The following is a 21,444-nucleotide window of genomic DNA, read 5'->3' as shown; positions in this document are numbered from 1 at the left end:
TTTTGAAAATAATAGTTCTAAATGATATGTATGTATTTTTAATAGAAAATCTTGTTATCTCTAATTCGATTAAGATAGTTTTTATTTGCAAAACTAACTGACAATTTACTGAAAATTTTGGTGACGAGCGGCGTTAGTTTTCATCAAAATTTAGTTTGGTTAATAAAGGCATTAGATGAACTGATTCAACTTATAAAAATATTTTTTGATTTAAATCGAACTTCAAATCTGTAACGACAGTTCAGAATTTATTAATAGTTTATTATGTTTGATTTTACAAGTCAGCTTGATTTGTTAATAAAGCTGTGTGGGGCAACGTCTTTGCTTTTTTCAATGCGAAAGAACAGTAAAAATACATTACTGTCTATTTCTAATAATTGTCTGTTACTCTATGTCATTTGTCGATCTTGTTTAGGTTATAAAGTAACTATGAGTAATTGTAGATTTTGATTTAAAATAAACTTATTCAAATTATTATTATCTAGCGAACAAAACTCTCTTTCCAAAATGTCTACAATTTCATCGGCCCCAGCTCCTGGGATGCATCAAATTGATCTATCGAAACTAAATCTTCACCAGTTGGCCAAATTGAAACAGCAATTAGATCAAGTGAGTATTATAAAAAGTATTCTAATTAAATCTATTAAAAGTATTTATAAACAATATCAATAATATTGTTTTAATTTTTAGGAACTTAATGTGTTTCAAGATTCGTTACAAACTCTTAAAATGGCACAAGGAAAATTTGTAGAATCCGGTGAGAGCGTTGAAAAAATCAAGCCGGAATCGAAAGGAAAGACCGTCCTGGTACCTCTAACAGGTTCGATGTACGTCCCTGGTACTATAGCTGACACTGACAACGTTATAATAGACATTGGAACTGGATACTATGCACAAAAAGTAAGAGCAATGAAAGTTCTAAAAATAACTATTCATAACTTATTTACTATAATGTTCTTTTCTGCCTAAAGATATTCTATTAAATTCTTGTAGAATTGATATATATTTATTATAGCTTACCTAAAACTAGGCCTATTATTGTGTAGCTTTACGGTAGCATGCCTAAGCAATCCTGTGGCGCTCCTCGTTAAGACAGAAAAGGCCTATATTTTTAGTGGGTACTCCGATGTTCAGGTGCACTCAGTGCCTTGGACACAAGCGAGCCCCACATACCCACTGTTCCCATGGGGGAAATGTGTGATGTGTTATTCCAGCTATAAAAAAAGGCCTGTTATTGTATAAAAAAATGGAGTTGGGCTAAATATTGTACTTAATTAATTTTATTTAGTATATGTGCTGAAAAATACCCATTTGAGTATTCTTTCACATTGTTTTCATCCTAAATTGCTAGTTTTAAATTACTTAGATTTATCTCAAATTAACACAATTAAATTCAAAATTAATAATTTTTTTTAACAATAACACTTTTTTTTAACTATAATAAAGTAGTACAATAACATTAGGCTAAATTTGAATAGCCACATAGTCTGTATATAATGTTAGCATTTAATATTACTTTGACTACTAACCTTATAGAGAATTATTTTATTTACAGGATATAGAAGGTGCTAAGGATTACTTTAAACGAAAAGTAGATTTTGTCACTGAACAAATGGAAAAAATTCAAGTATTGGGTATAGAAAAGTCAAAAGTACGAGAAGCAATTTGCATGATGATGGAGATGAAAGTTCAAGCACAAGCGCAGGCTCAGAAGGCCTCTACATCATAACATTAGCTATCTATATTATCTGCTTCACCTCATAATCCTTAGTTAATCTTAACGCAAGCAAGTGCAGTACTTGGCCATTACTCATTATTATAATTTAACCTTTTAAATTGAGGCTTATAACAAGCTTATCAGCAATATTTGGAGCACCTGGCAAAAGGAAAACCTAAAGTATATGTTACAGTTTTTTAAAATTATCCTGTATTACTTTAAATGATTAAACTATTTAATTACTGATATTTTGTATTAATAATACTTTTAGGCTATGATCTGAATTGAAGCAAGATTTTACAATTAAGACGAGATAAAATATTTTCTTACCAGTAGACACATGTCTAAGGTTAACAAATTAGTTGTAAGCATCTCAAAAAAAAAAATTCTGATAATATGGTGAATAGCAATTCGACAGTTCTTGAAAAGATTTAACAGTATTTCCATTGACAATTAAAATTGGGGTTTGAAAAAATTCAATTTTAACTTTGCAAATACATTTTAGTATTGCATCTCATTTCGAGAATTTAACTACACAAGAGTAATTATTCTCATTGAGTGCTAAATAGAACATATTTAAGCAAGTTTAATTAATAGTTTTATTCATTTTTTGTCAACATAAATGAATATATCATATTTTTACTTTGTTAATAATAGTGAGAAGGCAACTTACTAGTGTAAGTTATGGCGCTCATAATAGATCTATATCTATATCTGTAAAAATCAAATGAAAATTAATCTAATATAATCATTACTTTTTGTGAAAAATTTCAAAGATAGTGAGATGCTAGTGTTTCTGTCTTTGTGTTCTGCCTCTGATATTAGTTCTAATGATAGCAAATTTTAAAAGAGTTTTGGGTTCTAGAACTTTCTGATTATATTATAAATATATTTAAAACATAACGTTAATATATTTATATTATAATTATGATTATAATCAGAAAGTAACTTTCTGGTTATTTATTTAAAAAACAACTTTAAAAAGTTGTATGACTCAAGAATTGTTTTGTAATTATTAATTTTGTTTTTTTAATTGAATTAGAAGTTTTAAGTATATTATATAAAAAAGGTTCTATACACAATAGAAAAGAATTACTAATAACATGCTTTACATTTCTGAGTTGCGAGTCATATTGACTAGGATGTTATTGCGTGATTAAAAAAATATTAATTATATTTTTATAATAATTGCTTGAATCGATCAAAAAAACAATTATAAATAAAGGTTGTTTAGTTTTTATTAAATAATGGGGACAATTACATTGAAATAAGTCGATACACATGCGACACCAAATTATTTTTATTTGAATAGGCCAAAACGATAGCGCTGATGTATCTACAATAGTCGCTTAATAAACTAACTTACTATGTATCTACAATATGTCTCCATAGTCACAAAACAATATTAACTAAATAAGGCAACGACCATTACTTAATTTCATAAACAATATCTATTATAATCGTAAGTATCGAAAAACAATAATTAGAAAATTGCAATACTTTCAACATGAACACGTGAAAACGTATTTAAATACACGAGGTATGTTTACATAAATATCAATAAATTTATAATATTTAGCTTCTATAACGGTAATTTTACAATTCAAATTTTTTAAATTGTTATAATGCAGTTATGTACCTACTGTTTAGATACAGACATTCGTGAGATCATAGCCATATTTTTGAGTTTGATTGGTAAATCATGATATTTTTTTGATTTTTTTAAGTAGTTCGTTTACAGTTGCATCGATTTAGCAAAATTCATAAATTGAGTACATATTATATCTAATACTTCTGAACTAATATCTGTAATTTAATCTGTTTAAATATTTCCTTGCATATTTGACGATACCTAATATTTTTTGTACATAAGAAGATATTTTCGTAAGTTCGTGTGTAAAATTATTGAGTAATTTACTCTATGGAGAATAACAATTATTAAGAGTAGTTTATTTACATTATACAGAGTACATCGCAATTACAGGTATGTAAGTCGTATAAAGAGAAATAGATATATAACAAGTATCAATTAGCCGCCTTTGGCGATATTCAGTTCAAGTTCAACACCATAACCCTTACACTAAGATTTTTATTTATGTACATAAATTGTAATAATTGTATTACACGCGTTAAAATGTTACACGAACAGATCACTCGCCTGCTCGGCGAAGTCCTTATCTCAAATGGTGTAATATTCGGGAGCAAAATCGTTAGCTAGGTTGCTAAGAAAATGAAAATCTGATGAAGAATTCGAATTATCACCAGTGGTTGGAGTGTTGTGTGTCGCTTCATAAAATTGTTGGAACGAACCGTAGCCGTCGCCGCATTCCCCTGTACCTGCGTATGGTTCGCCTGGCGTAGGACCCTGCGCTGCACCGGCCACATAGGTTGTCGCACTTGCACTTTGTTGATTACCATATGAGTTTGTATCGTAATAAGCATTCTTCGTATAATCGTTGCTATGCACATTTTTTTGTCCTTCACTACTGTAATAGCCGTGAGCGTGCTCGTGTGCACCACTCTCGTGGTAATGATAACCATAGTGGCTGTTTGGATAGCCCATATGGTCTCCAGGATATCCCTGTGTTTGATCATAACCTGGATGGCCATACGCCACTTGATCCTTACTGTAGCTTGCATATCCATAGTTTTGATACATTTCATGCGGGTAAGATTGCCTTGATCCTATACCGTTCGTCGTTCGTGTTGCAGGAGACCCCTCCTGTTGCCTCGAGTGTTGCTGATTCCGTGTGTATACATGTTGATCACTACCTTGCAATGCTGTACCATAAGCTTCATAAGATCTGTTGTTTTGTTGGTATTGAGCTAGTTTTCCGACGAATTGCTTGGTGTCCATACGAAAATCTGGATGAGGAACGAATTGACCAGGTGGAGCGTTTCCTCTTATGACATATGGAGGCATAGCGTTAGGTACAGCTTGAGGTAGCGGTGGGCCAGGTGGCACATGTGGGGGTGATGGTCGAGGGTACAATCCTAAGGGACTTTGATGCATACTGGAAGGTGTACCTGGAGTAGAGGATGGCGTTAAATTAACTGAAGAAAATTTTCCTCCATCTAAGCCGGTAACACCGACGAGACCATCTTTTGATGAAGAAGGTGACACTTTACAGCCTGTCGCATCTAAAGATGGAGAACGTTTTCTAGATTCTTGTTTGATACGTTTAGCAAGATTTCTAGGTGCTGCCGTGACGACACTTGAAAGTGGTGGACCTTCTCTTGAATCTTCTTCCGCCATTTTATCGAGCGAAGATGACGAAGCCACGCTTGAAGCGCCATCGCTAGCAAAGCTATTGTTATTTGTAGCACTCGGAGTGTTGTTGTTCCTAGTACGCGATGCGAGCTCGGGAAGATCTTCAGCTGGAGAGCACAAAGCACCAGGTGGCAGTTCGCATCCTTGGCAGCTTTTCTTACCGGATAAAGGACCATCATCGTCAAGAAACTTTTCCAATCCTGTTTTAGAACTCTTGCCGCCTTCTGATGTTGTGGAGTCTTTATCGTCCCCATCTTCGCTTTTGCTTAACGTTTGTCTCTTATGTTTCATACGACGATTTTGAAACCATACCTTGACCTATAAGGCAAAAAATGTTTCATGTAAATATTTTTACACTAATAAAAAAAATATTTTATTGCAAATACAACTATAAAATAATTAGACATGTTTTATTGATGTTTAGGTATATTTTTAATACATATAGGTATATTATACTTTACAACCTATGATGATACAACCTGGTGGTCAAACATACAAAAAGAGGCCCAGAAACAGAATCTGAGTACACAGACAACCCAGAACAGAGCTCTCTGGCGCAGATGTACAAGGATACCCGACCCCAGCTGAACTGGGAAGAGGGTTTGAACAAAGAAGAAGAAGAAGAAGTATATTATTCTTATATATATTGTATATTTTAATACATGCAGGTATATTTTTAATAATACTTTACCTGTCTCTCTGTAAGGTCTAACGAAGCTGCAATTTCAATTCTTCTTGGTCTACAAAGGTACTTGTTGAAGTGGAATTCTTTTTCTAACTCCAGTAATTGCGTGTTTGTATAGGCTGTTCTTAGCCTACGTGGCAAACCATTTTCTGAAATAAAATAATATCATTATCGTCGCTTTCATTACAACAGCAGCAAACTTTTTATTAAGTATTGAGTTTTGCATTAATGTTACAGTATTATATTCCCCGAAGTTAAAATAACAGGTCTGTAAGCGGCTCACGGGTGCGCTTTCCTTTAATGTAATAACTTGATCGCATGTCAGAGCACCGCCCTTGACGCCATTGTGTCGAAACAGTTCTTTTTATTTTACCACAAATACGAATTGGAATTCGAAATTCAAATTACAAAGGGCGGCGAATAATGGGGCGATCGCGTTCGCGTGACGATTCCGCGCAGGGTCTGTGTGTATTCGCATTATAATGAAGGCAGTTTATAATATAGCTTCTAAATTTGGGGAAATAAAGGCTACACTGCACTGTTCGAAATAAATTCTACTGTGTTGGGTGGTTCTTGATTGACATGACTCGTCAGCTAGCGCTCATGCTATTGGGCAAGGACAACTGTCAATCAAAATGTAAGGTTCATTTTGGTTCCGCATTGATGCACTAGGCCGTCTTATAAATTATTAGTTGGAAACTTGGTCAACAATTGGAGTTTATATGTAGGTATATTTTACATATTCACTTTAATTATCAAAATCGGTCTTTTAAAACACATTATTTTAACATTTTGAACTATTTTTATGATATTAAGGAATAGTAGGTAGGTATGTGTGAGTTAGATTCAAATTTACCTTCATATAAGTTAACCATTAACCATTAACTTTAGACTAAACTACATAACTAAATCATCAGTTAACTGAACCTGAAAGCCGATAGCCCTTGGTCAGCCTCTAGAATAATTACGGCTTTTCAGGTATAGCCACTAACACAAGCGTTGAACAGTCTTTAATGAATTATAACATATTCAAAAATATATATGCATAGGGTGAATATAAAACAATACATATCTAATATATGTATGTGAGCTAAATCGTATTAAAAAATATTATTGATCCATTATATAGTTGTTTTGCGATGAAACGTTTCGATGTTCGAAGAATTTCCTGAGAAATCAACATCGACTTGTTCGATTGACAGTTTTCTCCGCGACTGTTCGTTCAAATGTGAGATGCAAGTACGGTGTTTTTGCTCATGACGGACGATTATGCGAGCTCAAGAGGTGCCGCGTATAATGTTCACATTATCAGCTTGTCCTCACTTACGCACTGAGCGAAGCTTTCTTCTATGTCACCAGAGCTATTATTATTTTTTATGTACGTATAACGTCATTTCGTATGTACGTAAAACTTTTAAGCATGTTTGGAATACGCTGCTGGGTATTTTAGTCAACTCCGCACAGTATCGCCTATAAAAGTTTTAATTATAATCAAAGGTACGAGTTATTGATAAATATTTATGGAAATACACTTTCTAGTGTAAATAATAAATAAGCGATGGATTTGGATCATCGACTATATACCATATACATAAAAATAATTCGTAAAATTTAAAAAATTGAACTATTTTTTTACGGCTATTAAAATGCATATACATACATACCTATGTACCTAACCTAAGTATACATTGCAAAATCCACAAAACTTATTACCATCATGTACCTCTTATTTTAACAAATCCATTGTTACGTACAACAAGTAGGTAATAAATGATGTTGGAATCGCTTGTTTAACCCTCGTACGGCCGTGCGGGATACTTCGGCCCGGACCGAAGATTTACTGCGGATTAAGGGTCACTTACATCGCTCAAGTCAACAGTCGCGATGTCCGCACTTAATTTGATAATATCACAATACCCTTGCTAGGTACATTGAATTATTGCGTGAAGCCAGTTACCTGAATTCATTTAGTCGATTATTTATACAGAATATCCGAATGTCAGTAAAGTATATGATTCCTAAAACAATTGTATCTTCATACATATTTCCAAATTGGTCTAATAACATTTGTTCTGTATCAATAATATTATAGCTGTTTTACTATAGATGCTATTTTTTCGTATCAGTGTTATGTACATCGCTCAGCCATACATATTTCCATATATATTTAAATTTTGATATATTTATATCGTTAAGCTATTACTTCAACAAGCACCTTTGTTGCAACCTTTAAGATATTCCTAAAATTCCTCTAATGGTACAAGTGACGTTATTGTAAACAATTTGTGAAGTGTGTACTGGGTCCTGGGGCAAGTTTGAATAATTAATCAAGAGTCGGTAAAGGATTAATGCGGTGGCCAGTTGGCGGTTGGATGCCATTAGAGAACGTTCGATGCCCGTCGACTAAATGCTGCGGTCACATTATTTGTGTAGGGCTCTCGAGGCATATGGTGAGGGTGTTTGAAAATTGTTGTAATTGATTTTCTTATACCAAAACTAAGCTCAGTATGTAATTTTTATTCTAAAAGGCCTATGTATTGTTTAATATCTATATACTTATATAATTACGCAAAAACTGTCATAAAACTTGTTAATTCAGGATGTTTATTTTATTTTGCATTTAATTTTTTTTTTGCTTTGAATTATCCTTGATAAAGTACTGAAAATTTATTATGAATGTTACTGTTGTTCCAGAAAACTTACTTAGGGGTTGGAGTCGGGAAGAAATATTACGTTATGAGGTGTGAAAGGCATAAATGTAAAAATTCAATATTTCAAAGGCAAAAAGTAAATTTTTCCGCCATTTCTTGTCGGTAACAGCGTCGATTAGGGTGTCTGGAGACGCGAGGGTCGTTGTAAATATTTGTTTACATTTATTTAAATAAGTATGTTTTAAAATTACTAACAGTAACAGTAACAGCCTGTTAATGTCCCACTGCTGGGCTAAGGCCTCCTCTCCCTTTTGAGGAGAAGGTTTGGAGCTTATTCCACCACGCTGCTCCAATGCGGGTTGGTAGAATTCACATGTGGCAGAATTTCAATGAAATTAGACACATGCAGGTTTCCTCACGATGTTTTCCTTCACCGTTAAGCACGATATGAATTATAAACACAAATTAAGCACATGAAAATTCAGTGGTGCTTGCCCGGGTTTGAACCCACGATCATCGGTTAAGATTCACGCGTTCTAACCACTAGGCCATCTCGGCTTATTTAATTACTAATATTATACCTAAATTTCAACTTTTTGTTTAATTTCTAAACTTACATAAGATTGAATTAAAATAAGGACTTTAATAAGAATATACTACAAAAAAGGATCAAATCATAACCGCATGGAATGGTAACAACAATGCTTGTACTATACTAGTAGGTATGGGATGACTGCCTCGTTGGTCTAGTGGCTTAATGTAAGGCCGCAGACCTGGAGGTCCTGGGTTCAATTCCCAGGTCAGGTTAATAAAAAATTATTGGGTTTTTCTGTCAGAAAGTAGTAGCATCCCGGAGTCTGGAAGTTGGAAGTGTGTGCACTCCCGTGCCTCGGAAAGCACGTAAAGCCGTTGGTCCTGCGCCTGAACTCTTTCCAGTGGTGTCGTCATGATTATGAGAACGGGGGAAGAGAGAGTGCACATGTGTTTGCGCACACACTTGTGCACTATAATATCTCCTACGCAGTTGGCTAATCTCTCTTGAGAGTGGCCGCCGTGGCCGAAATCGGTCTGGAAGACATTATTATTATTATTACTAGTAGGTATGTTTTTGATTTCTATCTATAAAATTTAGACGCCTATATTAAAAAGTTGTAGAGAAGAAATAAGACTAAAACTGCAATTGTGTTAATATATATTTTAAACGTATATATTTACAAATATTCGGAAATATGTATAAATCCATGTCAACATAACCTATTCTTGCAGCCGCAATCTCATCAAACTGATGTACGTTTATCTCTTTGTCCGTCACTGTTCAATCGATCATGTTGTAGATTTGTATTTTTCCGATTCTTTGTATCGTGGGGCCTATTTGACATTATCGCATCAATTATAGGCATGGATTACGAGGAGACAGATCTAAGACGGTTCAATTTCACCCGGTGCGGGGAGGGTTAAAGCAGGGATGAATCTGCAAGTGACTTGGTTTCTCGAAACTGTTATTTAGTTCCTTCCTTATACAACATAATTGTACATGATAATTATATTTATATTTTGAACAAATTAGACGCATAAAAGAATTCGTAAGAGGCAGATTTTTGTATGAATAATGTTTTTTGTTCTATAGTTACATAACAGTTTCTTTTTTTTTTTGTTAAATTAAATAACATATTTCTTATGGTCTTTACGTGATATTGACTTCCTAGCGAGTTCATGTTTTTAATCTTACTAGTGATTTAAAACATTAGGTAATTTATTCATGTAAATGCATTTAAAACATTTATATGTAATAATACAATATTGTTTATTCAAGTGTAATCCTTATCTATTATGTTAAAGTTTGGTGAAAATGTAATGAGTACTCTCAAAATCCCAAATCCATTTGGCTGATATTAAGGTTATTAAAAGTTGTCGCGGCAGACGGCGCAACTTTGGAACAGTTTGACAGCCTCTTGGGGATCTCCATTCGATTCCGTCAACGTTTCATTTATCCTTTAAGTATTAATGGCATTATTTAATCGATTTGTTTTGTTTGTTTTCAACTTTCTATAATACATCTGTCATTTTAAGCCTTTACCGCGCTAATAAATACAGAATACATAGTTTTCTTTACTACTACTTTAATTAAATTCCATTCAAGATAAAGTCAAATTTTCTATCTTATAAGCGAGTATTTGGACTGTGTCAAACTATTTTTGTCATATTTCATAGCTTTGTTCACACATACATTTTTTGCTATTTTATTTTACCACTCCAGCGATTGATTTTTTGAAAATATGGCGTTAATAACAAGTGAATAGTATATAAGTTATAGTAAATATGTTTTTTAAATATCATTCTTTAATTTATTTTGATTAAACTTCGATAAATGTACCGAAATTTTGGCTTAAAGAGTAATTACGGAGTTTCTTGTCGGTTCCTTTTGATAGAACCCACTGTCGCGACGAAGATTTAGGAATACTATAAAATATGTATGTAATTATTGACGTATGACATATTTGGCCGATAGTCAAAAAAGAAGGATGTCTGTTTTTTTCCTTCATAATGCATTTTTACACAATTTTATAGTTTTTTTTTAGAATTACCTAACATTCGGATTTCTTCAACAAGTAAAGTTATATGAAAATTCAACATATCTGGCTTCATGCAAAAAAAACTGCTATCTATTACTTATAACAAAATTTTAAAATAAATCAACCTATCCATTTCGACCTTTGCTATCTCTATTAGGGAGCTGATAATAAAGACTCCTTGGAATATGCAAAACGCTTAAGACTGGCCGTATTTAATTGCCCTTGAAAGGGGCGACAAAAAATAAACTGCGGGATATAAATAATGGTGCACTTTTCATAATCGCAATTGTCGCCGGGAGAATATTTAGTGCGCAGTAAAACCGTCCCGATTGCGGTCCTGGGGGAGGCTAAGGTTAATAGTTGAATATTCGAATCATTGCCTGTTTACGAGGTGCATTTTAATGATTCAAAAGTGTCCTTCTTTAAATTTAAATACTTTTCATCTTTTCGTTTACCAATATATAGCTTCTGATTCATGATTAGAAGTTAATTGCGCAGTAATAAGTATATTTTCATAGATTCACTTGATTGCTATTAAATATTATATTAGTGGATTGTGTTATTTTTTTAAAAGTATTTAATAATGTAAACATTCAACGACAACTCTCATTGGTTATAGCTTAATAAACTACTATTTTAGTTCATAGCAAAGTCGTGACTTTTACTACAATAGTTTTAATATACCAAGATTTAAATTCAACATCATATTTTTTCTACTCTATTTTGATGTAAAACAAAGAATCGCTATTATGAAGTTGAACCCACAAAGAAGCGAGGAAGGCATAGCGTTCGTAAATAAATTTTATTTATCAAATAAAAAGGATGGTAGGGTCGTTTTTCACTGCGGCGGGGACATTATCGCTTCTTTTAATTATTATCCCGCCGATATTTTGTGCGACGCTCTGTATGACATCTTAACTTCCTTCGACCGAGTGTTACCATTTCATGAAACATTTAGGTAATATTATTCATATATTAAGATAAATAATACGGTGAAATTTCAAATAAATATTTAATATTTATGTTTGTTTCATATACTTGCTGAAAAGTACAATATACGATTTAATCTCTTTAATTTACACATGTTAATGAAGTACTAATAGAGGGATCAAATGAAAATCTAAGAAAATTGCGATTTTACAATTAGCTATTTACGCATATTAAAAATTATAGAGTTAAAAATATATATTTTATTTTTTATGCAATATAATTTAAATTGAGTCGAGCAACATTTTAATTTGGTGGCTGTAGGGCGGTGCACCCTAGCCGCACGGCCTTAAGGAAATGAAGGAAAAAAGTGGCGGAACTCGCCCCCCTCCGCGCCTGCTTGTGGCTTTATAAATGAAAATTTATTGTTAAACACTCCGTCAATGCGTTTCTAAAACGTTTTAGATTTTTTACCTAATTCTGCCATCGCTGTTGACCACTTTTCTACGCTGTTTTGTAGCGTGATAGTATTAAATGTTAATAGTCTTTTACAAATTATATTAACTTATAGACTACGTAAATCGCATATCAATACAAATATTAAAATATAAAAAATGTACACAATATGTAGATGCGATCGAATTTTCTATCGAATCGGAATGAAGACGAAAAAGGTAAGTAGGTATGTATATATATAATAATATTTAAAATAGGTAAAATCATTTTTGAATAGCTACATACATTCAATTAATAATAACAATATTTTGCTACTGTCTGATATGAATATAAAGAATATTTATTAAGCCTTATGAGTTAATTTGAATAATGAGGTCTATTTGACTGAAGTTTTCCAAAACTCTGAGTGTAGTTCATAAAATTCACTCAAACTGGAAAGCTGGTCGCCGTCCCTGCAATTGAAAAGAGCGAGGGAGCGGTGGCGGCAGATAGGGCACTTACTGTAAAAGTTAAAGCTAATTGCCCTTAAGACATATTTTTAATTTCATTGCCCGCTCCTTCTTTCTTAGCGTTTGAGTTTACTAAGCTGCGGGTACGGGGTAGCGAGTAATTGCCATTTTTATGAGATAAGGTCGCAATTCTAAATGTCAAACATGTTTAATGGCGGTATTTACAAGTGCAGTCGATGTTTATAAGACATTTCACTTATAAACTATTTCATGAAGGTTGTATAAAAATAAATGTAGTACGTAGTATCTATTAGGGAATTATTAAAAAAAACATTACGTCCGCATTGAGGAATTGTATCCTCTAAAGATTTTTTTCTCGCGGCCCTTGTATTACAGTTCCCATGAAGCTCAGCAGCACGTGGCATAAAGCAGTGGCCAGTAGCTGCCGCCGCTTTTGTACTCCTTGCCACATAACTATTCATTCTGTCATTTCATTTTCATAAATGAATCATTCTTCATTTGAATTCGGTTCTGAATTGTGAGTTTTTTCTTTGCCGTTGACCTGACCACCGCGGGGCTGCCGGCATGACTGATGGTATTATAATCGTTTATTTTTCTTTACGTTCTTATCAGTAACTATTGTTGTTAGCCGCTGACGAAGGCTTTAGTTTAAAGGATGAATAATCTCCAATATTTTTTTGCTGTTTATTGTGTATTATGTATGACTGACGGATTAAAGACATGATATAGATATCCATATATATATATATATATATATATATATATATATATATATATATATATATATATATATATATATATATATATACGTATGAGAAGAATTAAGTAAATAATCAACTTACTTATGGAAGACAGAATTAATAGTAATTTCGTTCAGATTTGTTACCACTTTCTAGTGATAACAAATCTGAACGAAATATTCTTGTTTCTACAAGAATATTTATCCAGTGGGCTTGACACAGGAGTCAACTGTCAATAGATGTCGCTGACAGTTCTGATGAATGAGGTCGACCGTTAGGTGTGTGCGCCAGCGCAGCGCCACGTCATTAGCTTCATTCACGACGGAGATTAAAAGAAACAAACCGACCACTGTCGGGCACAGCTAAACGGAAGTCTATACGTGCGTCGGAATGCAACGTTTTAACTTTTGTCTATTCATAGTTATCCTATTGTCAGTTTCAAAACCGTGTGTATACTTTGAAAGACCACAAATATTTCAACTTTTATCTCAAATTAAACGTAGCCCGCGTATTACAACACGAAGGCCCGCGATCAAAATTTTAGTCTCATAGTATTACTGCCAAAACTGTATCAATTTTTATAGATATTTTAGTTATCTTACACCCGAAAATGTCAATGTATAATACATGTTGCTATATGTCTTTTGTCTTGTTTATTCAACTATTTGTTGGTAATTAAATATTCACATGTGGCCTTGTGGCGTACTGTCCATACTATGATGATTATGGGACCATAGAAAAATTAGTATTTTTTTATGATTTGACTTATTCCTAACAATCGATATTTTTCGCGTATCGTCTTACCTTTAGTCTTAACTTTATTTTCAATATAAATATACTACAAACTACATTTAATTGATTTTTTATCGATATCATACAATATGAGTTAATCATCTTTAAGAATCAGTAACGAGTTTATCCCAAAATAAATACCACTCTTATTTTAGCATTGTGTCGTCAGGAATGGAAACTATATTTGATGTTTTTTGTTTCATATTTTATTTTTGACTGTCATGTTTTAGACATGTGTCGATGGACACCTATCACATTCGAATTCCCAGTAACGCTGGATACACGTGTCGCTTTTTACATATTTAATAAAATAAAATACAACCGTAACATGTAAAATGTAAGAAATCGTAATGATTAACGCGATTTTATTAGACGATACACGAATATCTATAATAAAATTTGAGGTCGGGCATAAACCTTAAATAAAACAGCTTAAAAATAGATTTGTTGCATCTTCTTTGATACAATATTCTATTATGCAATGCAAAAAATAAAAAAATGCAGAAATAACTTAGCGGATAATTATGAAAATTTACACAGTGATAGCTTATACTTGTGATCATAATAGAAGAAACAATGTCATACTGTATATTAAAATAGTTTCCACATATACTGAAATTGTTCCTCGTAACCAGACATCTCCTAATGCTAAGCTTGTACAGATTACGTCAAATTAATGCGGTACCGAGTAGCTAACTCGAGAACATTGTTTTTATTTAAAATCGTTGTTAAGTTTGGATTTGCTTGGTTTGCTTTAGTTTTGCTTACGATAAAGGAAATATAATTTATATTAGTCTTCATAAGCATCTATTTATAAATTGAATTCAAATAAGTATCATTAGACATCTGTTTGAAAAGGTTTTGTTTATTCAGAAAGCAAAGTTAGTTAAAATAGTATCCGCCGTTTGTCACTCACCGCGGAGTGCCGAATGACAAGCGTGACAACTTGTTACTTAAAATTTTATTTATCTTAAATATATATCTAATTTTATATAATGTAACCTTTAACCGTATAACGGTCAAAATAAATAAGTAAAATAAATGGGCTTTTCTGACGATTAATAGACAATTAGACTCGTTCGATGCATTAAAAGAAAAGTATTTTTAAGTTGTTAAAACAAAAGCGTTTAAATAAAGCTTATAGATAAATCTACATAATATCACAATACTCTATAATGGGTAAACTTAGTCTAAAGATCACAACATTTAAGTGGTCATCAAACCGAGCTCAGATTGCAATAACTTGGCCTATTATCGTAAGTTTGCCTTCATTAGGGACAATGCATGACCCATGACGTATGGTGTCCAAACTAAGCCCGTTATATGCAACTGTCGCACTCAATGGACTGTGGAATGACCAACTCGGTGACCAACTTTCCTCTTGAATATTCCACGCCCGTTCTCTTGTTTATAGACATAGTAGCGGTTTCAGTTGGTTTTGTGGCTTCGCAAACTTTTGCGTCCCGTTACTGTCGTCGGATAAGATATACAGGATTTAGTTGCTTTACTAGCAAAGTTTATGGTGTCAACTTTTTATGATAAAATATTGGATACAACTTGTCGTATCGTCGTATTTTTTTCACTGCTTCAATCATTTTTATTCGGACCTAGATTAAAAACTAGATTAAAAAAATGTTGTTTAGCATTCTCATTTTATCCATAATTTTGTCTTACTATATTAATTGTTTCTAGAAATTATGATTGATTATTTAATATTACGATAGATTTTTTAATCTACACTATCTTTTGTTTACGAGATCTATTGTTTGTTCTTTATTCTATTGAGTGTTTAGTGAATTTTAATGTATAACAATGTTTTTAATTTCAGTAATTTAATATAAAGCAGGTACGATGACTTGGATTATTAGGATTTAGAATTTAACGGCATAATTGTAAACTTAAGTAAGATTACTGGGCGAGCATAATGCTTAAGGACATTGTTTGTTAGGTAAACAGTTCAGTAGGGTGGGGTAGTTGTCCATAACATCGACGTTATTCAAAGGGCGGTAAGTGCAAGTCACTCATATCAATATCAGGGTATCGCTACATCGCCCGGTTTTGTTTCAGCAGTTTTTACGTTAAAACTTTTGACTCGTAGTAAGAAATGATGTCATATATTTGTATGATGAAAAATTTTAATTTCACTTATATTAGAGATGTGAAAATTTGTGTTTGGAAATGTGTTATTTATAGGTCGAATTAAACGACCTCTTGCTGGGCAGTCCTCGGATAGTCTTGCTAAAGATAGATAGAACTTATTCCGACGAGCAGCGTGCTCTAATTCGGTTTGATGGATATACATATACGTGGCATATATATTTAATCCAACACATGCATTTTCCACGATGTTGCCGCTCTAGCCAGTGAGAGAGAATAATAATTTTATTTTATTATATTAAATTAAAAAATATGTAGTTATATTTTATTTACGCCTGATGAATTTGGCGCTTATGGCAAGCATATGTTACGTTGCCTTTATTTAAATATGTATGAGTACCCTGAATATGATGATGTAAATAAATTATGTTTCAGCATTTTAACGTAATTTATTCAATTCTACTCGATCAGTCTCATATGCAATTCGTATATATTATAGTTATAAAAAAAAATTAAACGCTTTGATTACGATATTCTGAAATATATGTAATTAAAAAAAATCTATGTACTACATATATTGCTTATAGAAGTATGTTTTATATATATCATAACTTATAATTGGATTTAGAAGTAATTTAAAAAATGAATCATTTATTGTCTTTATGATATTACCATAAAGATACCATTTTTTAATATTATATAATCAATAGTAAAACAAATAAACAATCTACGCATAATAGAATGCGATTATAAACATATATACAGAAAAATAATGATATTTGGTGTTGCAAGCTCAATATGTGATTGTTTCCCGGTAGCGGATTGCGATTACAATTTGCGTTTAACTAACATCACCCTATTGTAGTGCGGACCGTTACATTTGCATCACAGTACAGCTAGAAAAATAATAACGATTTATTGATATATACTGTAAATATAGTATAAATATAATTATCATTTTTAAACGATTTTTAAATAATAGATTTATAATATGATTTGTATTTATGTATGGATTTCTAGCAATGTTGCTTAGAGATTATTAGTATTCATTTATACAGTTAAAAATAAAAATAATTGAACATAACCTTTAAGTTACCGTGATACAATCTTTTGAATTTTAAATGTAATAATAATAATATATTAAGTATATAAAAAAAACAGAAAAGTTTGAACATTTTTGTAGTGTATATAAAACCTCTATATTGCAAACTGTACAATGACTATGCACGTAAAGCCCCAGTCTTGATCTGAATTAACAAAAATAGAATCTACATCACTCACAAGTAAGCACATTTTAACTTTGTTTATGGTTTGCACATAATATGTAAAGCCAAAAATAATAAACAATAATGAGAACAATGTAAATTATTTGTTTAACGGTATTCATATTTCCTTTTTATGACTTGTGTCTGCGAGTGCCAGCTTTTAATTTCGCCCAGTGAACGAATTCGATTTTCCTGCACTTTAAAAAAGTAACTTATCAGTTAAATAGAAAGAGACAAAGTGCTTTATTATCGTGGGATGAAAGAGAAACAGAATTGTAGAAGAGGGAACGAAAAATAAAACAGGGGAAGAAAGTTAAGCGCCCGTGACTTTCCAAGTTTTTTTTCGGCGTTTATTTTTTAAACTTTACGCTAGCTGCTGTTCGGTAACAACTGTCTAAATGCGAGCGGTTTTTCCGATTTATCTTTTGTTTTCTTTTTAAAATTATTCCGAAACATTTTTCAAAGGAATTTTGGAAATATTACAAAACTATTTATATAGGTTTTTATATATATAATATAGTATAGCATTAAAATATAAGTAATAATCAAACTTGTATATAAAAATATCTTAAACTAAAAAATAATTATATAATGTAACACTATATAATGCACTTTTTATATGTGTAGTCGTTGATTTTTCTCACGCTTTGAAATAATAAACACACGAGGATACATACCATTGTAAATGAAATGTATATTAAAAATGGTAATAGGTTCATCAGCAATAATGAAAGTAAACTTCCGAACCGTCTAATTACGTTAGAACGAACGAAGGTAAATAGTGAGAAGGCGCCATTCGATCATCCATCACTGATAGAGAGCCGCTCTTTGTGGCCACCGACCAATTACCGACATGAAAATTAAATTCACGAAATCTAATTAACAACAAATTGTTTTATTTATTATGATGCGGTGGGGTCATTTGTTCCTGTCGTGGCGGGCTCGGGGCGGGTCCTGTACCCATCATATCCGATAGCAGTTTTTTGGGCCAAGATTTGATTCTTGGAGACAGCCGTGATATTGTATGGATCGTTCACCTTGAAATTTGATACGTGATTACTTTTTGCTTACCGAATCACGATTGGAGCACCAATTTGTGGTTTTATTGTATTTTTAGTTATGATTATAACAAATGTAAATATTATATTATGTTAAAACTTTAAGTAATATTATAAGTTGCAATTAAAAACCAACTGCTAATAGTTTGTTTTTAATTGCAACTTTCAGCCACAACCTAAATTTAAAACATGTTATAACCTGTATAAACTTCCTTACGAAACTTCGGATAAGCCAGTGACGTATGTAGTCCGGGATAGCCACTCGTAATGCGCGCTCATTTGTTATGTCGGCGAAATGGCAGAATTACGACTCGCCGACAGCCGACACAAAGACTGACGTTTTATTGTCGAGATTGCCTACAAATGGATCACATATATCTTGCCTTCGACCCCTTGTGATAACATTATTTTTCGACATTTCCTATGATTTCATAAAGTTCAATCGTTTGATATTTACGACTTATATTTTAATAAAGAAAATATTCAATTAAAATATTTATATTTAATATGGAGCCAAGATATCCACTAGAAAAAACACGTGGATCATAAGATCACTGAGTTGTATATGTGCAGTAATTGTTTTTATAATTCATCATATCGAGCTCGGACATGAAAGATATCGTTGAAAATCCTGCATGAGATGGATGAAATCTTTTATCATGTATAGGTATCCTCTAAGCCACTAAAAACAGCATCGTGCAATATGTTCCAAATTGTCTAGCAATGGGTCACTTACGGGCCGTTTTTTCACTTTTATTATCTGTAAAATAAACGTCAAAGTGACGAAAAGACGAAGTGTGAGAATGTAATATTGAAAAAATCGATTTCGCTTTTAAAAAACCAAAATGTAAAATAATATAACAATATAATTCTTTTTGAAATAACATCAGGCTTTTTGTTATTTGCTTAGGTTTTTATTTACCTTTTATAATCGTATTAAGCTAAGTCATTATTAGACAGGCTAATAGCATGTACATAGGTAGGTAATAGAGATATTCTTGTCATGGTTCGTGTCACGAGTCATGTCAGTCATAAGTCAAGTCATCCATCATCATGACTTTTGAGATGTAATAATAATAATTGTTATTTGCGTAGATTGACATTGCTTGTAGATTTGTAAATCGATTGCAGTTTTATTTGATTTGTTGTGTTTGTATGCAATAAGTTTCTAGTACATTCACAAACTGTTGTACAAAATGTTTATTACTTAACTCCATCGAGTTATTTTTTCGTCGTTTTATATTAATCTATAATGCATAATATAATCAAGTTATTTTTAGAATTACTGATGTCGTCGTTTCATTTGTTTCAATAGTTTTAAAAATATATTTAGTAACCTAATAATGTCCGTTTTTTCTTAATGCAAGTGTTGTAATTTTCGTACACCAGCAATGTATTTTCGTGTATCTTGTTAAATTTTAATTGCTTATTACGATCACTTAACTTTCTCAATAAATAAGTACCTACTTATGAATATCTACTTCAACAATATGCCTGGACCCAAAATAGTGGCATAGATAAACTAGTGACGTTTTTGGTAAATAGAAGCATAGGTGTATATAGGCACTATTTTGATCAGTAGCGAATATTTTTATTTGACCATATATTTATGTTAATATATTGTGTCCAGTCTCAAAAATTCCGAAACAGTCCGAAAAATTTTTAGCATATATTTTTATATTTTTTTACATATAATGTCTTATGTTAAAGTAATATATATATTATTTAGTAGCTATATACAGACATTTTTATAAAAAACAAAATTAAAATAAAAAGAACAAAATACACATTACAAATTTAAAGCAGAAACTCGCCGTCTAAAAGATTGTCCGAAAATAACATAATTAGATTCTTACTTATAATTTAAGTAGGACTTAGTCTGTATTTTGTTACAATTTTTATACTTGTCACTTAGTATTTAATTTGTTGGTGTTCTATTAAAAATTAATAAATTTAAACATTGCATAAAATTGAAATCGTTTTATTATAAGGAAAAACAACGTTGGTCCAGCAGCAACTTATTATAATGTTAAGTGGTCATGTTGAATTACGGTCTGATACTGTCCCCCCCGCCATCCATCATGCGAGTCCAGGTCAGCACGGTCGAGGGTTGGGATCGCGATATACGTATCTACTGACCTTGTGATCTTTCAGTGCACTTCTGTGAAAAAATGCTAAAAATATGTAAATGGCCTCTCGAAGCCACTTTTGATAATATTTTAATTTTCAAAATTTACTTAAACAAGTCTTTATATTTTTAAATACAAGGTAAATGTAGTATTATAATAATTACGATTGCTAAGATTTTTGAATTAGGGTTATACAGATTTCGATAATTTAATGAATCAAATTATTAGTTATTGTTTGATTAATCAACGTAGGATGCAACTGTTTTTTAGACAATGACCTAATTCAGCGTGAAATTATTCTAAGATTAAATCGGTAGCCTCGGGCCAATGTCGTATTCACGCTCTGCTCCGGACAGTTCATTTTTAATAATAAATGAGACGAAATCAAGACATGACGAATAAATGAATCCAGAACTTGACGAATAAATGAATATGGAATATGATAAATGGAAGGCTCGGATCCCTCGCGAAGATTTTTTCTTTGGCTCCGACCGAACGGAAGACGCTGGCTTTTTCCTTTTGTAGCGGGACAAGTTAAGCGTTTTTTGGACGATTCTGTCTGCCAGTGTGATATTTATCATTTATGTCTCTTATTTATTTATTATATAATTGG

General features: G+C 32.1%; 3 protein-coding genes across 3 annotated transcripts in view; 2 read left to right on the top strand and 1 right to left on the bottom strand.

The window, feature by feature from the left end:
- LOC126772734 (ras-related C3 botulinum toxin substrate 1) overlaps positions 1 to 21,444 on the top strand; it is a 231,044-nt gene that overhangs the window by 27,272 nt on the left and 182,328 nt on the right. The gene's annotated exons all lie outside the window — the stretch shown is intronic.
- LOC126772741 (prefoldin subunit 5) lies at positions 383 to 1,963 on the top strand. The gene is made up of 3 exons (XM_050493274.1): positions 383 to 609; positions 691 to 900; positions 1,556 to 1,963. The coding sequence occupies exons 1-3, from the start codon at positions 508 to 510 to the stop codon at positions 1,727 to 1,729; spliced, it is 486 nt and encodes a 161-aa protein (XP_050349231.1). The 5' UTR covers positions 383 to 507; the 3' UTR covers positions 1,730 to 1,963.
- LOC126772676 (homeotic protein proboscipedia) overlaps positions 3,897 to 21,444 on the bottom strand; it is a 36,704-nt gene continuing 19,156 nt past the window's right edge. The window contains exons 2-3 of the mRNA XM_050493125.1: positions 5,680 to 5,822; positions 3,897 to 5,306 (exon numbers count right to left, since the gene is read on the bottom strand). Of these exons, the coding sequence (XP_050349082.1) occupies positions 3,897 to 5,306; positions 5,680 to 5,822 (1,553 nt within the window). The remainder of the gene's footprint in view (positions 5,307 to 5,679; positions 5,823 to 21,444) is intronic.

This window comes from Nymphalis io, chromosome 13 (assembly GCF_905147045.1).
Source record: "Nymphalis io chromosome 13, ilAglIoxx1.1, whole genome shotgun sequence".
NCBI classification, from domain to species: domain Eukaryota; kingdom Metazoa; phylum Arthropoda; class Insecta; order Lepidoptera; family Nymphalidae; genus Nymphalis; species Nymphalis io.
Note: the sequence above shows the minus strand (reverse complement) of the source record. Positions and strands in the feature narration are given on the sequence as shown.

Coding starts and splice junctions, on each gene's coding strand:
- LOC126772741 (XM_050493274.1), top strand. CDS start 508: ATGTCTACAATTTCATCGGCCCCAGCTCCTGGGATGCATCAAATTGAT. Junction 610..690: donor TGAAACAGCAATTAGATCAA/GTGAGTATTATA, acceptor TTTAATTTTTAG/GAACTTAATGTGTTTCAAGA. Junction 901..1,555: donor CTGGATACTATGCACAAAAA/GTAAGAGCAATG, acceptor TTTTATTTACAG/GATATAGAAGGTGCTAAGGA.